The sequence below is a fragment of the Somniosus microcephalus genome, chromosome 9, assembly GCF_052327205.1.
Source record: "Somniosus microcephalus isolate GS21.2 chromosome 9, FLI_Smic_1.0, whole genome shotgun sequence".
Classification (NCBI taxonomy): domain Eukaryota; kingdom Metazoa; phylum Chordata; class Chondrichthyes; order Squaliformes; family Somniosidae; genus Somniosus; species Somniosus microcephalus.
The window spans coordinates 238448424-238470214 of record NC_140995.1 but is presented as its reverse complement, the minus strand read 5'-3'; the positions used below and the strand labels follow the sequence as shown (position 1 = coordinate 238470214).

The 21791-nt window shown below is 47.3% G+C and overlaps 1 protein-coding gene across 1 annotated transcript in view; it reads left to right on the top strand.

Annotated features, from left to right (window-relative positions):
* LOC147113152 (dynein axonemal heavy chain 8-like) overlaps positions 1-21791 on the top strand; it is a 1456516-nt gene that overhangs the window by 386691 nt on the left and 1048034 nt on the right. The window contains exon 15 of the mRNA XM_085998053.1: positions 12238-12410. Coding sequence (XP_085854179.1) covers positions 12238-12410 — 173 coding nt within the window. The remainder of the gene's footprint in view (positions 1-12237; positions 12411-21791) is intronic.

The following is a 21791-nucleotide window of genomic DNA, read 5'->3' as shown; positions in this document are numbered from 1 at the left end:
ATGATAAAATTGACCCTTAGTGTTAGGGGGATTAAATACGTGGGGTTACGGGGATAGGGTGGGATATGTGTTGGTGTAGGGGTTACGGGGATCGGGTGGGGTATGTGTCGGTGCAGGCTCGATGGGCCGAAATGGCCTCTATCTGCACTGTGGGGTTTCTGTGATTCTGTGATTCTGTGATTGGAAGACCTCCTTTAAATAGTGCCATGGATTCTTTTACACCACCTCAACAGACAACGAGAACCTTAGTTTAACACATCATCCTGAGAGTCAGAACCTCCAACAATGCTAGTCTTTTAATATTGCACTGAAGTGTCAAGCTATTTTATATCCTCAAGTCTGCAGTGGATTTGAACTCACAAGCTTCTAATTTGAAGTTGATACTGATAGCAACTGATCCAAGGTGATACTTATGCTCTTACTTAAAGTTTTGTTAGACAAGACTTCAACGTATCACATCCCTTTCCAGTTACCACAGCCTACCTCCTTTACTATGGGGCAAGCTTACTGTGTCATGTGACATGTACTGTGACATGTGTCATGTATCAAAGTTCAAATCATGTCCAGTGTATGTATGTAAATGCACGAAGCATAGTAAACAAGGTTGGTGAGCTGCAGGCGCAAATAGCCACATGGGAATATGATGTCGTGGCAAAAAAGGCAGGATTGGGTACTAAGTATTCCTGGATATAAGGTGTTCAGGAAAAATAGGGAAGGAAAGATAGGAGTTGGTGTGGCAGTATTGGTTAAGGAGAATGTTACAGTGCTGGAGAGAGAGGATGTCCTGGAGGGGTCAAGGATAGAATCTATATAGAAATATAGACATAGAAGATAGGAGCAGGAGTAGGCCATTCAGCCCCTCGAGCCTGTTCCGCCATTTAATGAGATCATGGCTGATCATCCAAATTCAGCACCCTGTCCCTGCTTTCTCCCCATATCCCTTGATCCCTTTAGCCTTAAGAAATATATCTAACTCCTTCTTGAATATATTTAATGAATTGGCCTCAACTGCCTTCTGTGGTAGAGAATTCCACAGGTTCACCACTCTCTGGGTGAAGAAATTCCTCATCATCTCAGTCCTAAATGGCTTACCCCTTATCCTTAGACTGTGACCCCTGGTTCTGGATTCCATCGCCATCGGGAACATTCCTGCATCTAGTCTGTCCAGTCCTGTTAGAATTTTATAAGTTTCAATGATATCCCCTCTCATTCTTCTAAACTCTAGCGAATATAAGCCTAATCGACCCAATCTCTCCTCATATGTCATTCCTGCCACCCCAGGTATCAGTCTGGTGAATCTTCGCTGCACTCTCTCCATGGCAAGAACATCCTTCCTCAGATAAGGCGACCAAAACTGCACACAATACTCAAGGTGTGGACTCACCAAGGCCCTGTACAACTGCAGCAAGACATCCTTGCTCCTGTACTCGAATCCTCTCGCTATGAAGGCCAACATACCTTTTGCCTTCTTAACTGCCTGCTGCACCTGCATGCTTACCTTCAACGACTGGTGCACAAGGACACCCAGGTCTCGTTGCACTTCCCCTTTTCCCAATCTATTGCCATTCAGATAATAATTTGTCTTCCTGTGTTTGCCACCGAAGTGGATAATCTCGCATTTATACACATTGGCCCCGATTTTCGGCTTGTGTGGGAAATGGTCGGATTTCCCCGAATGTGGGGTTTCTGACACACATAAAAAAGTGTCAGCCAGACCCACGCAATTTTCCCTCAATTGGCCAATTAATTCCCAGCATGTGGGAAGCCTTGCTAATTGTCTAAATCGAGTCAGAAATCCCCACAGTATGATGTCATCATTCGTGGTGCTTTCAAGGTCCATAGCAAGCACTGCATCCTCTGAAGGCTTCCAAATGAACCATACAGGATGGCAGAGGAGCCTGCAGCAGTTGTGGCCAGTGCCAGACCTCGAGCTGCCTTCAAATTCGACGAGGCTTCACTGCAGGCATTATTGGATGGGGTTAGGGCCCACAGGGAGGTCCTCTTCCCTAGGTCAGGGAGGAAGAGGCCTCCCACTGAGACCAATGCTGCATGGATGCAGGTGTCAGCAGTTGCCAACTCGCTGGGAGTCACCAGAGGAACCTTGGCATTACATCTGTAACTCCTTCCTTTACTCCCCCACAGTACCATCCAGAGCCCCTGTCCTCACTGTGGAGGAGGAAGAGGCTGTGCAGTCAGACTCCTCAGAGGAAGCTCCAACCTCTGAGAGTGCAGCGTCAGCCGAAGTAAGCGCACCCAGCACCAGCGCAGACACTCACACCTCGGGGGGACCTTCGGGACATAGAGTAGTGTTGTCACCTGGTGTTTCACAGCTCACAAGTGAGCCTCAACAGATTCTGGAGACAGGGACAGCAGTGGAGAGTCCTCGTCGGAGGGCACAGGGCTCTGCCAGCTCAGCTCAGCTGCTCTGCATCTCGACCCTCTGCCTCTGGGTCCATCCGCAAGAGAAGAGGTGATGGATCTCCATGCACAGATGCAGGAGTCTCTGGCAGGTTTTGTCTCCAGGGTTGCTGCGAGTGTGGAGCGAATGGAGGAGTCCATAGCGACCATGAGCAGAGCCTTTGTGGAGTCATTGGTGCATGAACGCAGCACCATGGAAAGGTTGGCAACCTCCATGGAGGAGATAACTCGCCAGCATACGGAAAAGATGGTGAGTGCTCATAAGAGAATGACATCTCTTGAGGAGCGTTGGCCATCTGTTGAACAGAGAAACCAGACCTTCATGGAAGTCCTTCTGAGTAGGACTGCCAGTGCAGAAACGGGTCCCACTGGCCCCCTAAAGCGCAGCAAGGTGCTCTCAAGCCACTTCCAAGCGCTGGCCCCTTCTGGCTTATGCAGCTTCAGGTGAGTGAGCAGCAGCCTGGTGCTCCTGGTAATCATTCTGCTGTTCCTGGTTCTGCTGCTGCCACCTCTGCTGTTGGAGATCCTCTAATGCCAGAAAGGGAAGGTGCCAAAGGCCTCCCATGCTTCTAGCAGATGCCTCGGTTGAGGAGGTCCTGAGTTAGGGTGGCGAGAGGGGCTTCCCAGGAGCTCACACTGAAGAAGTGTGTGAGGCTCCAACTTTCTGCAGCTGCTCCTAAGGCTTCAAAAAGTTCCCCCAAGCCTTGATCAACAAGATCCTGCAGCCTGCAAATGCTGCCTCTTTAAATATCTTCAGCCCTCAGCGACCTGCTGCTGCAAGCAAGCAAGCCAGCTGTTTTCACGCCAGCTCTCATCGGCGGGGTTCCCCGCAGGCGGGTTTCAGGTGGGGAAAGCCCCAAAGTCGCAACGGCACGGGAAAATCGTCCTTAACAAGGTGATCATTGGTGATTAGTGTGCCGACGAGCAGTCCCGCCAGCGGCGGGCGGGACTGAAGCGGGGCGCGTGGAAACGGCGGTCCGAAAGTCGGACTGGGCGGGGAATCAGGTGGCCGACCCGCTTTTTCCGCTATTTTCGGACCACGGCCGCATGAAAAGCCGCCCGACAGCTGCCCGAAAATCGGGGCCATTATACTGCATTTGCCATGCATCTGCCCAATCACCCAACCTGTCCAAATCATACTGGAGTTTCTCTGCATCCTCCTCACAGCACACACGCCCACCCAGCTTTGTGTCATCTGCAAACTTGGAGATATTACATCTAGTTTCCTCTTCTAGATCATTTGTATTTATTGTGAATAGCTGGAGTCGTAGCACCGATCCCTGCGGTACCCCACTAGTCACTGCCTGCCACTCAGAAAAAGACCCATTTATTCCAACTCTTTGCTTCCTGTCTGCCAACCAGTTCTCTATCCAAGACAGTACCTTACCCCCAATCCCATGTGCTTTAACTTTGCACATTAATCTCTTACGCAGGTACTTATCGAAAGCCTTCTGAAAGTCCAAATACACCACATCCACTGGTTCTCCCTTATCTATTGTACCAGTTACATCCTCAAAAAAGTCCAGTAGATTAGTCAAGCATGATTTACCTTTTGTAAATCCATGTTGACTTTGTCTGATTTTGTCACTGTTTTCCAAGTGCTCTGTTATTACAGGAAACTTTGTGATATCTGGCACCGACGGGACCGAGCTGTTGCCGTCCCATCAAAACTGCCGGACAAACCAGCGCTAATGTTAAAACATACGGAAGCTTTTGAGCTCCATATCTAGCAACAAACCCTGTTGCTTAGCAACAGCTTCTAAACAGTCGGCCGTAGCTTGCAAGCGTCTCTGTAGCTAAGTAACAGCTTTAGCTAGACCTTGCAGAGCCTGACTGGTGAAAAAAAAGCAACGAAAAGAAAAAAAACTTACTGAACCGACTCCTGAATTTTGCCGGTGGCTCGAGCATTCCGGCCAGTTAACCTCCGGATAAACCAAAGTTTCCTGTACATCTTTTATAATGGACTCTAGCATTTTCCCCACTACCGATGTCAGGCTTCCCGGTCTATAATTCACCATTTTCTCTCTACCACCTTTTTTAAATAGTGGGGTTACATTAGCTATCCTCCAATCCATAGGAACTGTTCCAGAGTCTATTGAATTTTGGAAGATGACCAGCAATGCATCTACTATTTCTCGGGCCACTTCCTTAAGTACCCTAGGATGTAGATTATCAGGCCCTGGGGATTTATCGGCCTTCAATTACGTCAATTTCCCTTACACCATTTCCCTACAAATACTGATTTCATTCAATTCCTCCCTCTCATTAGACCCTATGTTCCCTGACATCTTTGGGAGGTTATTTGGCTTAAGTTAAGAAATAATAGACATACCATTACACTACTAGGTGTATTCTATAGGCCACCAACTAGTGAGAACAATATGAAGGAGCAAATTTGCAGGGAAATTACAGAGAGTTGTAAGAACTATAGATTAGTGAAAATGGGGGACTTCAACCCTCCTAATATAGACTGGGATAGTAATAGTGTAAAGGGCAGGGAGGTGGAAGAATTTCTGAAGTGTGTTCAGGAGCACTTTCTTGATCAGTGTGTTTCCGGCCCAATGAGGAAGGAGGCATTGCTGAATCTGGTTCTGGGGAATGAAGTAGGTCAAGTAGAGCAAGTGTCAGTAGATGAACATTTAGGGAACAGTGCTCATGGTATCATAAGGTTTGGATTAGCCGTGGAAAAGGACAGGGAGCAATCTGGAGTAAAAATACTTAATTGGAGGAAGGCAAATTTCAGTGGGATGAGAACTGATCTGGCCCATGTAAACAGGAATCAAAGATTGGCAGGCAAAACTGTAGTGGAACAATTTTAAGAGGAAATAGTTCCGGAGCAGTTGAGGTATATTCCCACCAGGGACAAAGGTAGGGCAACTAAAGTCAGAGCTCCCTGGATGACGAAAGAGCTAGAGAGTAAGATGAAGCAGAAAAAGAGCGCTTTTGACAGATGTCAGGTCCAGAATATATCTGAGAATCAGGCTAAATATAAAAAGTTCAGAGGAGAAGTGAAAAATAAAATAAGAGGGGCAAAGTGAGGGGTGACAATAGAATGGCAGCCAACATAAAATGTAATCCAAAAGTCTTCTATAGGCATATAAATAGTAAACGGGTAGAAAGAGGAGGGCTGGGGCCGATTAAGGACCACAAAGGAGACCTACGCATGGAGGCAGAGGGTGTGGCTGAGGTACAGGTAGACTACCCTTTATCCGAACTTCCGAAAACCGAAACCCTCTAAAAACCGAAGGTTTTTTCGTTCAGCGTAAGTCGTGCGCACGACATGACCAGAGTGGTGCACGACTTATGCTGAGCAGGGCAGAGGGTCACTGAGTTCCCTCCTGGGTAGGAGATTGCAGGCCGAGCCGGGCAGTGTGAAGGAGGTATACTGGGAGAGTGAACCCAACAATACAGCGGCCCGTCCGATAGCTGCAGCGGCCTGTCCGATATTCTTTTCTCCCCCCCAACCCCCCGCCGACCCCCACCCTTTCGGATAAGGGATAGTGTATCCTTTATCCGCACTTCCGAAAACCGAAATCCTCTGAAAACCGAAAGTGTTTACGTTCAGCGTAAGTCGTGCACACGACCCCGACCCCTGCCGACCCCCACCCCCGACCCCCCGCCGACCCCCCCGCCGACCCCGACCCCCCGCCGACCCCCCCGCCGACCCCGACCCCCGCCGACCCCCACCCCCGACCCCCCGCCGACCCCGACCCCCCGCCGACCCCCACCCCCGACAAATTTCCCAGTCTTATAAAATACCTTCCGAAATCCAAAATTTTTCGAAAACCGAAACACGGCTGGTCCTGAGGTTTTCGGATAAAGGATAGTCTACCTGTACTACTGAGTACTTTGCATCTGTCTTCACCAAGGAAGAGGATGCTGCCATAGACATAGTAAAGGAGGAGGTAGAGGAGATACTGGATGGGATAAGAATTGATAAAGACGAGGTACTAGAAAGGCTGGCTATACTTAAAGTAGATAAGTCACCAGGACCAGATGGGATGCATCCTAGGATGCTGAGGGAAGTGAAGGAAAAAATCGCGGAGGTACTGGCCATAGTCTTCCAATCCATCTTAGAAACGGGGGTGGTGCCAGAGGACTGGAGAGTTGCAAATGTTACACCCTTGTTCAAAAAAGGGTGTAAAGTAATCCCAGCAACTATAGGTCGGTCTGTTTAGCCTTGGTAGTGGGGAAGCTTTTAGAAATAATAATCAGGGACAAAATTAAGTCACTTGGACAAATGTGGATTAATTAAGGAAAGCCAACTCAGATGTGTCAAAGGCAAATCGTGTTTAACTAAATTGATCGAGTTTTTTGATGAGTTAACAGAGATGGTTGATGAGGGCAATACGGTTGACGTGGTGTACATGGATTTCCAAAAGGTGTTCGACAAAGTGTCACCTAATAGGCTTGCCAGCAAAGTTGAAGCCCATGGAATAAAAGGGACAGTGGCAGCATGGTTACGAAATTGGCTAAGTGACAGGAAACTGAGAGTAGCGGTGAATGGTTGTTTTTCGGACTGGAGGAATGTATACAGTGGTGTTCCGCAGGGGTTGGAACTAGGACCACTGCTTTTCTTGATATATATTAATGACCTGGATTTGAGCGTACAGGGCACAATTTCAAAATTTGCAGATGACACAAAAGCTGGAAGTATCGTGAACAGTGAGGAGGATAGTGATAGACTTCAAGAGGACATAGAAAGGCTGGTGGAATGGGCGGACACGTGGCAGATGAAATTTAATGCAGAAACGTGTGAAGGGATAGATTTTGGTAGAAAGAATGAGGAGAGGAAAAATAAACTGAAGGCTACAATCCTAAAGGGGGTGCATGAACAGAGAGACCTAGAGGAATAAGTGCACAAATCATTGAAGGTGACAGGGCAGGTTGAGAAAGCAGTTAAAAAAGCTTACGGGATCCTGGGCTTCATGAATAGAGGTATAGAGTACAAAAGCGTGGAAATTATGATGAATCTGTTTAAAACACTGGTTCAGCCTCAACTGGAGTATTGTGTCCAATTCTGGGCTTTTGGAAGGATGTGAAGGTCTTAGAGAAGGTGCAGAAAAGATTTACGAGAATGATTCCAGGAATGAGTGACTTCAGGTACATGGATAGACTGGAGAAACTGGGGTTGTTCCCCTTAGAGCAGTGAAGATTGAGAAGAGATTTGATAGAGGTGTTAAAAATCATGAGGGGTCTGGACAGAGTAGATAGAGAGAACCTGTTCCCATTGTCAGAAGGGTCGAGAACCAGAGGACACAGATTTAAGGTGATTGGCAGAAGAACCAAAGGCAACATGAGGAATAACTTTTTTACTCAGCGTGTGGTTAGGATCTGGAATGCACTGCCTGAAAGGGTGGTGGAGGCAGACTCAGTCATGGCTTTCAAAAGGGAGATGGATCAGTACCTGAAAGAAAAAGATTTACAGGGCTACGGGGAAAGGGCAATAATAGTATCAGTAATAGTAACCATGAAACTATCGGATTGTCGTAAAAACCCATCTGGTTCACTAATGCCTTTTAGGGAAGGAAATCTGCCGTCCTTACCTGGTGTGGCCTATATGTGACTCCAGACCCACAGCAATGTGGTTGACTCTTAACTGCCCTCTGAAATGGCCTAGCAAACCACTCAGTTGTACCAAACCGTTACGAAAAAGAATGAAACCGGACAGACCACCCGGCATCGACCTCAGCACCGACTACGGACACGGCAATGGCACACCCAGCCCAGTCGACCCTGCAAAGTCCTGGACAGGGGGACTTGTGTCAAAATTGGGAGAGCTGTCCCACAGACTTGTCAAGCAACAGCCTGACATAGTCATACTCACAGAATCATACCTTTCAGCCAATGTCCCAAACTCCTCCATCACCATCCTTGGGTATGCCCTGTCCCACTGGCAGGACAGACCCACCAGAGGTGGTGGCACAGTGGTATACAGTCGGGAAGGAGTGGCCCTGGGAGTCCTCAGCATTGACTCCGGACCCCATGAAGTCTCATGGCTTCAGGTCAAGCATGGGCAAGGAAACCTCCTGCTGATTACCACCTACCGTCCTCCCTCAGCTGATGAATCAGTACTCCTCCATGTTGAACACCACTTGGAAGAAGCACTGAGAGTAGCAAGGGCACAGAATGTACTCTGGGTGGGGGACTTCAATGTCCATCAACAAGCATGGCTCGGTAGCACCACTACTGGCCGAGTACTGAAGGACATAACTGCCAGTCTGGGCCTGCGACAGGTGGTGAGAGAACCAACACGAGGGAAAAACCTACTTGACCTCATCCTCACCAATCTACCTGTCGCAGATGCATCTGTCCATGACAGTATTGGTAGGAGTGACCACCCCACAGTCATTGTGGAGACGAAGTGTTGGAGTTTGGAATGCTTTGGAGTGTTTGTGGCCGAAACCATTGCAACTTTTAAGAACAGTGGGATCGGTTTTGGATTGTTCTCGCAAAGGCTAAATGGGCTCATTTACTGTAAAGTTGCTGTGGTTCTATGTTCTACTATGTTCTAACTAACTGGTGCTCTCTGTCTCCTTCAAAACGATAATTTACTGATATGGAATTGCTGCTATGATATTTCTTCATTGTCATTAGTTGTTGCCATTTTCAAGATTCTTTGCTTCAGACAAATTAATGGTGCATCAAAAGGAGAGTACTTTGGCCCCGATTTTCGGCTTGTGTGGGGAATGGTCAGATTTCCCCGAATGTGGGGCTTCTGACACACATAAAAATGTGTCAGCCAACTCCACGCAATTTTCCCTCAAGTGGCCAATTAATTCCCAGCATGTGGGAAGCCTTGCTAATTGTCCAATTCGAGTCAGAAATCCCCACAGTATGATGTCATCATTCATGGTGTTTTCAAGGTCCAAAGCAAGCACTGCTTCCTCTGTTGGCTTCCAAACAAACCACATAGCATGACAGAGGAGCCTGCAGCAGCTGTGGGCAGTGCCAGACCCCGAGCTGCCTCCAAATTCGATGAGACTTCACTGCAGGCATTATTGGATGGGGTTATGGCCCACAGGGAGGTCCTCTTCCCTAAGTCAGGGAGGAAGAGGCCTCCCACTGAGACCAATGCTGCATGGATGCAGGTGTCAGCAGATGCCAACTCGCTGGGAGTCACCAGAGGAACCTTGGCATTACATCTCTATCTCCTTCCTTTACTCCCCCACAGTACCATCCAGAGCCCCCGTCCTCACTGTGGAGGAGGAAGAGGCTGTGCAGTCAGACTCCTCAGAGGAAGCTCCAACCTCTGAGGGCGCAGCGTCAGCAGAAGTAAGCGCACCCAGCACCAGCGCAGACACTCACACCTCGGGGAGACCTTCGGGACATAGAGTAGTGTTGTCACCTGGTGTTTCACAGCTCACAAGTGAGCCTCAGCAGATTCTGGAGACAGGGACAGCAGTGGCGAGTCCTCGTCGGAGGGCGCAGGACTCTGCCAGCTCAGCTCAGCTGCGCTGCATGTCGACCCTCTGCCTCTGGGTCCATCCGCAAGAGAAGAGGTGATGGATCTCCATGCACAGATGCAGGCGTCTCTGGCAGATTTTGTCTCCAGGGTCGCTGCGAGTGTGGAGCGAATGGAGGAGTCCATAGCGACCATGAGCAGAGCCTTTGTGGAGTCATTGGCGCATGAACGCATCACCATGGAAAGGTTGGCAACCTCCATGCAGGAGATAACTCGCCAGGGTATGGAAAACATGGTGAGTGCTCATAAGAGAAAGACATCTCTTGAGGAGCGTTGGCCATCTGTTGAACAGAGAAACCAGATCTTCATTGAAGTCCTTCTGAGTAGGACTGCCAGTGCAGAAACGGGTCCCACTGGCCCCCTAAAGCGCAGCAAGGTGCTCTCAAGCCACTTCCAAGCGCTGGCCCCTTCTGGCCTGTGCAGCTTCAGGTGAGTGGGCAGCAGCCTGGTGCTCATCCTGCTGTTCCTGGTTCTGCTGCTGCCGCCTCTGATGTTGGAGATCCTCTAATGCCAGGAAGGGAACGTCCCAAAGGCCTCCCATGCTTCTGGCAGATGCCTCCATTGAGGGGGCGCTGAGTTAGGGTGGTGAGAGGGGCTTCCCAGGAGCTCACACTGGAGAAGTGTGTGAGGCTCCAACTTTCTGCAGCTGCTCCTAAGGCTTCAAAAAGTTCCCCCAAGCCTTGATCAACAAGGTCCTGCAGCCTGCAAATGCTGCCTATTTAAATCTCTTCAGCCCTCAGCGACCTGCTGCTGCAAGCAAGCAAGCCAGCTGTTTTCACGCCAGCTCTCAGCAGCGGGGTTCCCCGCAGGCGGATTTCAGGTGGGGAAAGCCCCAAAGTCGCAACGGCACGGGAAAATCCACTTCAACAAGCAGATAATTGCTTGTTAGTGCTCCGACGACCAGTCCCGCCAGTGGCGGCTGGGACTGAAGCGGGGCGGCGGAAAATGCAGTCCGAAAGTCGGACTGGGCGGGGAATCAGGCGGGGGGGGGGTCCCGACCCGCTTTCTCGCCGATTTTCGGCCCCCGGCTGCATGAAACGCCGCCCGACGGCAGCCAGAAAATCGGGGCCTATGTCTTACATTGAAATGCCATTAACATCAAAAACTCCTTCCAGGAGCCACGGAGAAGTGTGAGGGAATGAATTTGGGGAGGGCTAACAAGGAAAGGGAATACACATTAAATGGTAGGACACTGAGTAGTGTAGAGGAACAAAGGGACTATGGAGTGCATGTCCACAGATCCCTGAAGGTAGCAGCCCAAGTAGATAAGGTGGTTAAGAAGGCATACGGAATGCTTGCCTTTATTAGCCGTGGCATAAAATACAAGAGCAGGGGGTGTAATGATCAATAACATGTCATTCTATAGTGGACACTAGGTGGAGCCATAGAGCTGTGTAGAGCTGTATATAGCTGTATGTATATTAAGACTACACTACCCAGCTGTATGTATATTAAGACTACATTACCCATGAGGCACTAGGCTACCCACAAGGCAGCAGTCAAGATGGAAGCCTCTACAGATACTGTACCTAGTCCACATGTGCTCAATAAAAGTAGCTAGCAAAAGCTAGCTGTGTTCATAATAAGAATGTCTATTTATTAGTGAACATAAGAGGGGGGTTATGCTTCAACTGTATAAAACACTAGTTAGGCCTCAGCTAGAGTACTGAGTGCAGTTCTGGTCACCACATTACAGGAAAGATGTGATTGCGCTAGAGAGGGTACAGAGGAGATTTACGAGGATGTTGCCAGGAGTAGAGAATCTTAGCTATGAGGAAAGACTGAATAGGCTGGGTCTGTTTTCCTTGGAACAGAGGAGGCTGAGGGGAGACCTTATTGAGGTGTATAAAATTATGAGGGGCCTAGATGAAGTGGATAGAAAGGACCTATTTCCCTAACAGAGGGGTCAAAAACCAGGGGGCACAGATTTAAAGTAATTGGGGGAAGGCTTAGAGGGGATTTGAATGGAAATTTCTTTACCCAGAGGGTTGTGGGGGTCTGGAACTTCCTGCCTGAAAGTGTGGTAGAAGCAGGAACCCTAACCACATTTAAAAAGTACTTTAATGTGCACTTGGGATGCTGTAACCTGTAGGGCTACGGACCAAGAGCTGGGAAGTGGGATTAGGCTGGATAGCTCTTTGTTGGCCAGCGCGGACACGATGGGCCGAAATGGCTTCCTTCCGTGCTGTAACTTTCTATGATTCTATGATTCTTTCTCTTGCAATTTTCAATTGGTAAATTATGCTTACTCCTAGTGATGTATGGATTATGTTATAATTTAAAGAATGGTCATCTTCTTTATTAAATGTACTATTTTCCGTTGATTATGTTGTTACTCATATATTCTTCTATAGGTAAAAATGCATATCAGAACAGTGAGTGACTTTGAATGGTTGAAACAAAGTCGAGTTTATTTCAACGATGACACACACAATGTAAGAGTGGGTATCACTGATGTGGAGTTTGTCTATCAGAATGAATTTCTGGGCTGCACTGATCGACTTGTTATCACTCCTTTGACAGACAGGTGAGTGTAGATCTTTGACATTTTACTACATTATTACTGCCAAGATAGACCTAACAATTTAGAATGATCACGTTACAGGCTTGATTTTCCTCTAAATGACCTGGGCCAGTGACTCCAACCCCCTGACCCGATCCCGACCTGCGGCCCCGACCCCCGGCTTGTGCAGTCTTACCTCTCCCATCCATGACGCGACCCTTGGCCCCACTTACCTGAGAACCGCTACAACGCTAGCAGTGGTACGACTTTACTCCAGTCTTCGCCAGCGGGCTATTGTGCCACGCCACCTTTATTACAAATGAAGTCCAAGGCCCAATATCTGGGGAGCCCTGGACCTCACATTCTGGCACAGGGGAGTGTGAATAAGTAATTAAATAATAAATTAAACACAGCTGTAATTCCTCGGGCTCCACCACTCCTCTCTCTGCATTGATTATAGGAATGTAGGAACAGGAGTAGGCCATTCAACACCTCGAGCCTGTTCCACTAGTCAATAAAATCATGGCTGATCTGTATCCTAACTCCCTCTGCCCTCCTTGGCTCCTTTAATATATGTGGCCAGCAAAAATCTATCAATCTCCAATTCAAAATTATTAATTGAGCTAGAATTTACTGCATTTTATGGGAGAGAATTCCACAATTCTACTTCCCTTTGCATGAAGAAATGTTGTCCTAGACTCCCCCACCAGAACAAAAAGTTTCTCTCTACCTACCCAATCAATTCCTTTCAAAATCCTAAAAATCTCAATCAAATAACCCCTTAATCTTCTATATTTCAGGGAATACAAGCCTAGTTTATGGTCTGCACAGAGCGGACTTAAATACTTGCCTTTATTAGCCGAGGCATAGAATATAAGAGCAGGGAGGTTATGTTTGAACGATATAAAGCACTAGTTGGGCCGCAGCTAGAATACTGCATGCAGTTCTGGTCACCATATTACAGGAAGGATGTGATTGCACTAGAGGGGGTGCAGAGGAGATTTATGAGGATGTTGCCTGGGCTGGGGAATTTTAGCTATGAGGAAAGATTGGATAGGCTGAGGTTGTTTTCTTTGGAACAGTGGAGGCTGAGGCGGGACCTAATTGAGGTGTATAAAGTTATGAGGGGCCTAGATAGAGTGCATAGGAAGGACTTATTTCCCTTAGCAGAAGGGCCAGTAACCAGGGGGCATAGATATAAAGTGATTGGTGGGAGGTTTAGAGGGGATTTGAGGAGAATTCCTTTCACCCAGTGGCCGGTGGGTGTCTGGAACTCACTGCCTGAAAGGGTGGCAGAGGCAGAGACCCCCATCACATTTAAAAAGTACTTGGATATGCACTTGAAGTGCCATAACCTACAAGGTTACGGACCAACTGCTCGAAAGTGGGATTAGGGTGGATAGCTCTCTGTCGGCTGGCATTGCCAAGATGGGCCGAATGGCTTCCTTCTATGATTCTATGAAATGGAGTGCACTTAAACAGAATGTTAAAGTTGCGAATTTGGAGAGAGTGGAAATTCGCAGTAAAGGGGAAACATAGAAACATAGAAGATAGGAGCAGGAGTGGGCCATTCGGCCCCTCGAACCTATTCCGCCATTTAATGAGAACATAGCTGATCATCCAAATTCAGTACCCTGTCCCTGCTTTCTCTCCATATCCCTTGATCCCTTTAGCCTTAAGAAATATATCTAATTCCTTCTTGAATATATTTAATAAGTTGGCCTCAACTGCCTTCTGTGGTAGAGAATTCCACAGGTTCACCACTCTCTGGGTGAAGAAATTCCTCCTCATCTCAGTCCTAAATGGCTTACCCCTTATCCTTAGACTGTGACCTCTGGTTCTGGACTGCCCCGCCATTGGGAACATCCTTCCTGCATCTAGTCTGCCTAGTCCTGTTAGAATTTTATAAGTTTCAATGAGACCCCCTCTCATTCTTCTAAACTCTAGTGAATATAAGCCTAATCTCTCTTCATACTTCATTCCTGCCATCCCAGGTATCAGTCTGGTGAATCTTCGCTGCACTCCCTCCATGGCAAGAACATCCTTCCTCAGATAAGGCGACCAAAACTGCACACAATACGCAAGGTGTGGTCTCACCGCCCTGTACAACTGCAGCAAGACATCCTTGCTCCTGTACTCGAATCCTCTCGCTATGAAGGCCAGCATACCAGTTGCCTTCTGAACCGCCTGCTGCACATGCATGCTTACCTTCAACGACTGGTGCACAAGGACACCCAGGTCTCGTTGCACTTCCCCCTTTCCCAATCTATTGCCGTTCAGATAATAATCTGTCTTCCTGTTTTTGCCACCAAAGTGGATAAACTCACATTTATCTACATTATACTGCATCTGCCATGTATCTGCCCAATCACCCAACCTGTCCAAATCATACTGGAGTTTCTCTGCATCTTCCTCACAGCACACACGCCCACCCAGCTTTGTTTCGTCTGTAAACTTGGAGATATTACATCTAGTTCCCTCATCTAGATCATTAATATATATTTTGAATAGCTGGGGTCCTAGCACCGATCCCTGCGGTACCCCACTAGTCACTGCCTGCCACTTGGAAAAAGACCCGTTTATTCCAACTCTTTGCTTCCTGTCTGCCAACCAGTTCTCTATCCAAGTCAGTACCTTACCCCCAATCCCATGTGCTTTAACTTTGCATGCCAATCTCTTATGTGGGACCTTATCGAAAGCCTTCTGAAAGTCCAAATACACCACATCCACTGGTTCACCCTTATCTATTCTACCAGTTACATCCTCAAAAAAGTCCAGTAGATTAGTCAAGCATGATTTACCTTTTGTAAATCCATGTTGACTTTGTCCGATCCTGTCACTATTTTCCAAGTGCTCTGCTATTACATCTTTTATAATGGACTCTAGCATTTTCCCCACATTCCCCGTTTTCTCTCTACCACCTTTTTTAAATAGTGGGGTTACATTAACTACCCTCCAAGCCATGGGAACTGTTCCAGAGTCTATAGAATTTTGGAAGATGACCAGCAATGCATCTACTATTTCTAGGGCCACTTCCTTAAGTACCCTAGGATGTAGATTATCAGGCCCTGGGGATTTATCGGCCTTCAATCCCGTCAATTTCCCTAACACCATTGCCCCACAAATACTGATTTCATTCAATTCCTCCCTCTCATTAGACCCTATGTTCCCCGACATCTCTGGAAGGTTATTTGTGTCCTCGTTTGTGAAGACAGAACCAAAGTATGTATTTAATTGGTCTGCCATTTTTTTGTTCCCCATGATAAATTCCCCTGATTCTGACTGCAAGGGACCTACGCTTGACTTAACCAATCTTTTTCTCTTCACATATCTATAGAAACTTTTACAGTCAGTTTTTGTGTTCCCTGAAAGCTTACTCTCATATTCTATTTTCCCCCTCTTAATTAATCCCTTTGTCCTTCTTTGCTGAATCCTAAACTGGTCCCAATCCTCAGGTTTACTGCTTTTTCTAGCCAATTTAGATGTCCTCTCCTTGGATCTTATGCTATCCCTAATTTCCCTTGTTAGCCATGGTTGAGTCACCTTTTTGTTTTATTTTTATGCCAAACAGGGATGAACAAATTCTGTAGTACATCCATGCGATCTTTAAATGTTTTCCATTGCCTATCCACCGTCAACCCTTTAAGTAACATTCCCCAATCCATCCTAGCCAACTCGCACATCATACCATCGTAGTTTCCTTTATTTAAATTCAGGACCCAAGTCTCTGAGTCAACTAATTCACTCTCCATCTTAATGAAGAATTCTATCATATCATGATTGCTCTACCCCATGCACTCCGGTAGAGTGCTGGGCTGATCGATCGTGGTCGAAGGAAAAGGAAAAAATTCAAAGGAGGTGCTGCTTTTTTTGCCCTCAATACTTGTAGTCGTTTGTGTTACAGGTAAATGTTTAATTTAATCTACCTATAACTTAAACTATATCTAATAATTAGTGAACCTAAACTATAAGCTAAGTAAATGAAATACTTTGGGGGAGAAATTCGGGAGCACCCCATTTCGGGCGCTAACTTTTGAAAGCTGGAAATATTACCGTTAGGTGCTAATGATTCCCAGCTTTCTGTAAATTTGGTGTTAGCGCTCCAGGAAGGAAGTGGAGTGCTAACTCAAGTGTTCCACTTCCTTCCTTGCGCGCTAAACGACGCAGGTGGGGCGGTAGTGGTACAGCGCCGCACAATATTCAGTGCAGCGCTGCTGAGATCCGAGGCTCCTTCCCCCCCTTAAAGGGAAGGGCCATCGCTGCAGGCTCTGCATTGGGACTAGTTAGCTGCTCTCCGACAGCAGCCGCGATCTGGCCCGATCAGCCTCATGCACTCCGGTGGAGTGCCGGGCTGATTGATCATGGCCGAAGGAAAAGGAAAAAATTCTAATTCTGCGTTGCAACAATTTTACTACTTGCCGCGCCAATATCTCCTTTAAGTTGCGCCCCCAAAGTGCCCGGCCTCCCGAACAACGCCTCCTGCAGCTGTTGGAGTTGTCGCCCGGCAATGCTGCAGGGGGCGGAACCGAAGTTCGGGTCTGGGATGCTACTGGGGTGATGCGCAGGGCAATGACGTCACAATCTCTGGGCGCAGGAGATCATGGCGCAATGTGTTACTGCCACCGCTGTTGTGTCTGTGTGTTGATAGAGACACTGAAGACAGGAGTTGGTTTCATAGGTGTTTACTAAACAAAGTCTGGAGGGGAACTAACTGATACAACACAATATACAGGTTTATATAGCCCGAGTGGCCATTACCGGCATTACAGTACATATGGGGCTCTTAAAGGCACATACACTACAATTCCTCCCCTTTTAGCCAACCAGTACATAATATTTTAAGTAATTATTAATTACATGTTACAAGAAAAATAATCTACACATTGCTGCAGTTAATTAATTATAAGTCAGTCTCTCTGGAGGCTTCCTGACTCGGTCCGGATAACGCCTCGGTGGTGTAGTAGTTTCTGGTGGTGTAGTAGGTTCTTTTGGCAAGGCTGATTCGGCTTGAATGCCAGTGTCGGGTTCATCGGGTTCCAGTATCACTGGATCGGAGGTAGATATGGGTATCTCTACTTCATCGTTAGGCGTATAAAGTTGTGGTGTAGGTTGTCCCTTTTCGGATGACTCTATGATTTGTTCAGCATGGCGCCTTATTATGCTTTCTCCGATGTCCACGGTATACATCAGCGGTCCTAGTTGTGTGCAGATAGTTCCAGGCTGCCATTTCTCGGTACGGTAGTCCCGGGCCAAAACCTGTTGACCTATCTGGAAGGTTCTAGTTGGCCTTTCATTCATGCCTTGAAATTGCCGGTTCTCCACGTCCCTTCTGATGTTTGGCTTGATCAAATCCAGCCGGCATCTTAGGCTTCTATTGAAGAACATCATGGCGGGAGTTTGGTTTGCAACCATAAGTGTTGCATTCCTGTATGCGAACAAGAAGTTATCCACCTTGTGCTGAAGTTTTATGTCTTCATTACCCATGGCCTTTATGGCCTTCTTGAAGGTCTGGACAAACCCTTCAGCCAATCCATTGGTGGCGGGATGGTATGGGGCGGACGTGTAGTGCTTAACCCCATTGTTTTTTAAGAACTTCCTGAATTCTTCGGACACAAATTGCGGTCCATTATCAGAACAGATCTGTTCCGGCAGTCCATTCCTGGCAAATATGGTCCTTAATACTGTGATGGTTTTTTCCGTGGTGGTGGAGGACATCTTTATTACCTCCGGCCACTTGGAGTGTGCATCAACCGCAATTAAGAACATTGAGTCCATAAATGGACCAGCAAAGTCGATGTGTACCCTTTGCCAGGGAGATGAGGGCCACTCCCATGGATGTAGAGGGGCTTGGGGTGGAGCGTTTTTGACCTTCTGGCATCCTAGGCAGCTCTTGGTCATTTCTTCGATGTCTCCATCGATACCTGGCCACCATACAAACACCCTGGCTAGGTTCTTCATTTTCACTCCACCCAGATGCCCCTCGTGAAGCTCCTTTAGAACTTTATCCTGGAATTTGGGTGGAATCACCACTCTGGATCCACACATCAAGGTTCCTCGGCACACTGACAGCTGTTCTCTTCTTTGCGAGAATGCTGGCAACAGTGGTTCGCCATGTGCTGGCCATCCCTTCACTGTTAAATCGTAGACTCGTGAGAGAGTCGGGTCATTTCTAGTTTCCCTTTCAATGGCAGCATTTGTTACTGGTAGACATTCGACTATGGTAGAGTGGAAAATCTCCACTGGGTCTACGGTAGGTGCTTCTTCTACCGTTGGCAACGGTAGGCGCGATAACCCGTCAGCATTCCCATGCTGTTTTGATCCTTTGTATTCTATGTTGTATTGGTGTGCCCCTAGAAAAAGGGACCACCTCTGTAGCCTTTGCGCTGTCATAATGGGAACACCCTTTTTAGGGTTGAATATGGAGATGAGGGGTTGATGGTCAGTCAACAAGGTAAATTTTTGTCCATGTAGGTAATGGTTGAATTTCTTCACTCCCCATACCAGGCTGAGTGCTTCCCTGTCGATTTGGGCATAGTTACGCTCAGCTGAGTTCAATGAGCGTGACGCAAAAGCTATCGGCCGTTCCGAGCCATCAGGGAATTTATGCGATAATACTGCTCCTACGCCGTAAGGGGATGCATCGCACGCCAGTCTGATTGGCAGTGATGGGTTGTAATGAGCCAAAACTTCTTTGGATGTGATTAAGTCTTTGCATTTATGGAAGGCACGTTTACAGTCTTCGCTCCATTTCCAAATTACTCCTGTTTGTAGCAGTTCATTAAGAGGGTGTAGAAGAGTTGATAAGTTCGGTAAAAATTTATGATAGTAATTTATTAATCCCAGGAACAACCTTAATTGTGAAACATTTTCAGGTGCTGGGGCTTTTATGACCGCTTCAATTTTTTCAGGTGACTTATGCAACCCTTCCTTATTAATTATGTGGCCACAATATGATATTTGATTTTGGAAAAATCCGCACTTGGGGCGATTTGCTCGTAGGCCCCGTTCTCTCAGCCTAGTGAGCACCTGCTCCAAATTGGCAAGGTGCTCGTTGTCGGTTTCTCCTGTTACAAGGATGTCGTCTAGGTAGCATTGAGTCCCCGGAATCCCTTGGAGGACTTGCTCCATAGCTCTTTGCCAGATAGCTGGAGCGGATGCTGCTCCGAAAACCAGTCAATTGTACTGGTACAGACCTTTGTGTGTGTTTATCGTGAGATATTTTTTAGAGGCCTCTTCAACCTCCATCTGTAGATATGCCTGTGCCAAGTCAATTTTGGTGAAACGTTTCCCTCCGGATAGTGAGGCGAAAATATCTTCTATCCTCGGAAGAGGATACTGTACCGTGTGAAGGACCGGGTTTACAGTCACCTTGAAGTCTCCACAGATGCGAATTTTTCTCTGTTCTTCAGATTTATCATTATTCAATGCTTTCTTCATGACTGGAACGATGGGTGTTGCCCACTCACTCCAATCTATTTTGGATAATACGCCTGCCTTTTCCAAATTCTCCAGCTCTGCCTCGACTGCTGGACGAATTGCGTATGGCTCGGTCTTGCCTTAAAAAACTTGGGAATTGCTGCATCTTCCACTTTTATTGAGGCGGTGATGTCTTTCAAGGTTCCTAGTTTCTCTTGAAACACTTCTTTGGCGTTGGCCAAGATGTCTTTTAATCGTTCAGGTATGGCGTCATCATCGTTTTTTTTCTTACTGGTCACCGTCAGTGCCTGAATGGAGTGCCAGCCTAAACGTATTTTCCTGATCCATTCACGTCCTGTCTGTGGATTTTTTTTGTCCAGATCGGCATACCCGTGCAATGTGTCCAATCTTTCCGCATTGCCTGCATGCTTTGTCCTTGAACCAGCAGTCCCTCTGGTCATGGGTGGATCTGCCGCAGCGATAACATCTCTCGAAACCCTGTGTCATTTCATGGGTGCCGAAGTCCTGTGTCTTTTGTTGTATCTCTGCAGCTCCTCTTGCGGCTGCTTCGTATGATACAGCCATACTGAAAGCCTTGTCCAGTGTTAAATCTTTTTCAGAAAGCAGCCTTTTCTGTGTTCCTTCACTTAAGAGACCGCAGACGAATTCGTCTCGAAGATAATCTGCTAGTCCTGCCCCGAATTGGCAGTGTTTTGATAGCTTTCTTAATTCGGTGAGGTAATCAGTGTTACTTTCATTCTTGTGTTGATTTCTCTTGAAGGATTTGAATCGTTCCGCTATCAGCAGCGGTGTTGGGTTTAAGTGCTCCTGTAGGGTATCAACAATTTCTTTAAAATTCTTGTCCTTTGGTTTGGCTGGAGTGATTAAATTTCATAACAGCCCGTATGTCTTTGCGCCCATTAGATTTAGCAGTACTGAAGCTTTTTTTTCATCTTCTATTCCATTTGCGGTGCAATATACCTCCACTCTTTCCACATATGTGGTCCAATCCTCTATCTCGTTATCAAAAGCATCAATATTGCCAGACTTAGGCATCCTAGAAAAAAAATGGCGCTTCCCACACTTTTCTTTCTTTTCTGCAGTAAAGATATGGCGCTTCCCCGCCGCTGCTGCCGATGACAACGCTGTTTCCCGCGGTTTCCGTTCTTTTTATTTATTTATTTACAGTTGGAGACTCGTTCCCGCCGGACTCTCTAGGTCTGAACGCCGACCTGCTCGCAGCGCCGGCCGTCTCCCGAGTGCTCCCTCCCCGTCTGTTACTGCTTACCTCCGCTTTCGCTGCTTGGCCCAGCTGTAGAGCCAACCGCTGGAGCCCCAGCCCGACGCCCAGGAAGGATTATTGCAGTACCTGCCACCAGCTTGGCTAGCTGGTGAAACTAGAGGTTTTTCTTTTTCTTGATTTTTCTTCAACTTTGGACGCCAGAGGAATCGATGTCCTTGAGGTGCTGCCGAATTGCAGGTAAGTCCGTTTCCAATTCGTCGCCACTGTTGTGTCTGTGTGTTGATAGAGACACTGTAGACAGGAGTTGGTCTCATAGATGTTTACTAAACAAAGTCTGGAGGGGAACTAACTGATACAACACAATATACAGGCTTATATAGACCGAGTGGCCATTACCGGCATTACAGTACACATGGGGCTCTTAAAGGCACATACACTACAACCACAAACCTCTCGGCCAATTTAGCGGGAGTCGCTCATTTCGCCGCACCCAGTCAGTAAGTCGTTTGCGTCCTGTTATCGCCCCCCAGAGGCGATAACAGAAGGCGCTAAGGAGACCAATTTCTTTAAACTTTAATTAATTAACTAAATAAAACAAGGATAGATAGGGATGGCAGTGCAGGAGGTGTGCCACAACTGCAGCATGTGGGAGTTTGTGGAAAGCATCGCGATCCCGGACAACCACGTCTGCAGTAAGTGTCTGCACCTCAGGGAACCTCAGTTCAGATTTGTTGAGCTGGAATCTG